This window comes from Capsicum annuum, unplaced genomic scaffold, assembly GCF_002878395.1.
Source record: "Capsicum annuum cultivar UCD-10X-F1 unplaced genomic scaffold, UCD10Xv1.1 ctg66658, whole genome shotgun sequence".
Lineage (NCBI taxonomy): Eukaryota > Viridiplantae > Streptophyta > Magnoliopsida > Solanales > Solanaceae > Capsicum > Capsicum annuum.
Window position 1 is genome coordinate 1 of NW_025876034.1, and position 1,762 is coordinate 1,762.

The 1,762-nt window shown below is 33.6% G+C and overlaps 1 protein-coding gene across 1 annotated transcript; it reads right to left on the bottom strand.

The window, feature by feature from the left end:
- Positions 1 to 972: 972 nt before the first annotated feature.
- LOC124893870 (secreted RxLR effector protein 161-like) lies at positions 973 to 1,542 on the bottom strand (the record flags this gene model as incomplete). The annotated part of the gene is made up of 2 exons (XM_047404713.1): positions 1,365 to 1,542; positions 973 to 1,223 (listed from the first exon to the last, which is right to left on the bottom strand). Coding segments are annotated over exons 1-2 (429 nt in total), but the record flags the coding sequence as incomplete, so codon positions are not given.
- Positions 1,543 to 1,762: the final 220 nt, after the last annotated feature.

A 1,762-nucleotide genomic window follows, 5' to 3' on the forward strand; every position in this document is an offset into this window, starting at 1 on the left:
GAACATACCAGAATTCTCCATTAGTTTTCCTTGTTGACAGACATTAGCGGAAGCACCGAATTGTTTCTCTCTCTTTACCTTATATTTCAGAATAGTGTTTGATGGAGCCTATTCTTCTTTTGGCAGAGAGAGGGCCCCTTTTATAATATAGGGAATTGAATAGTCAGTTATGTTTTCACGTTCCATCAACGTGATTAGTGGATACAATAGTTATCCACTAATAGTCAGTAATTATCCTATTAATTAGGACTCAGTAATTATCCTACTAACAGATTAGTCAGTAGTTTAATCCTACTAGGCAACTCCCCATACAGGTTTGGGATTTAACTTATTCAATTATTATTAAACCAGTAAATAAATTAATTATATGGGCCATAGAAATTTACATTCTCCCACTTGGCACACACGATGTTAATTTAGTGGTTTAATATATGCATGAATCATGTGCACAATTAACGTTGAATCCAACATCATTTGTCATCATTAAATAAATGAACTAAAATGAGTCATGGCGGTTGTACGTCACTTTACTTGACATAGTTTCTTCCATGTAATACAATATTAGTCTATTACCTAACATAATCTTTCAAATACATAATGGGTCCAACAATAATACTTAGAATACTTTATCTAAGTCAGAACCTATCATCATCATTCACAATATTATGTATACAAGAGAAAACAGGTAACAACAGAAACATATATAATTTGAGCTCAAAATGTCAATTACATAAACATAATAAAGTCTTTACAAGTAATCATTCATTGCTATCAATAAGACCCATCCTTTCAACATGTTCAACAAATGTTTCGGGTGGTAATCCTTTCGTCAAAGGATCAACAATCATAAGCTTAGTGCTAATATGTTCAATTGACACTTTATGTTTCTGGACTTCTTCTTTAACCGAAAGGTATTTCAATTCCATATGCTTAGCACCTTTCGAATACTTATCGTTCTTAGAGAAAAAAAACTGCGGCAGTATTATCACAATAAATTTTCAGTGTCCTGGCTCTATTATCGACTAGTCCAAGTCCTGAAATAAAGTTTCGCAGCCAATTAGCCTGGACTGTGGCCTCAAAGCATGCCACATACTCAGCTTCCATAGTGGATGCAGCTATAACAGACTGCTTCACACTCCTCCATGATATTGCTCCTCTAGTTAACAGAAACAAATATCCAAATGTGAAATTTCTTGTATCCACACAACCAGCATAATCTGAATCTGAATATCCAATCACATCTAGATGATCAGATCTTTTATAAGTGAGCATATGATCTTTCGTTCCTTGTAAGTATCGCAACACGTTCTTTATATCCTTTCAGTGATCCAGTCCGGGATTACTTTGATATCAGCCCAACATACCAACAGCAAAACTGATGTCTGGCCTTGTACATGTTTGGGCATACATAAGACTCCCAACTATTGATGCATAAGGAATATCTTTTATTTGTTTTCGTTCCAAGTCATTCTTTGAAAATTGATTGAGACTAAACTTATCTCCTTTCTGAATTGAAACGAGACTAGATGAATATTTTTCCATTCTAAATCTCTCAAATACTTTATTAATATAGATTTTCTGAGACAATCCCAACAATTCTTGTAATTTATCTCAAAATATTTCTATTCCAATCACATAAGATGCCTCACCCATATCTTTTATTTCAAAGTTGTTAGAGAGATATTTCTTGGTATCATGCAACGAACCAAGATCATTAGTATCAAGCAAGATGTCATCAACATACAAGACTAACATAATAAAC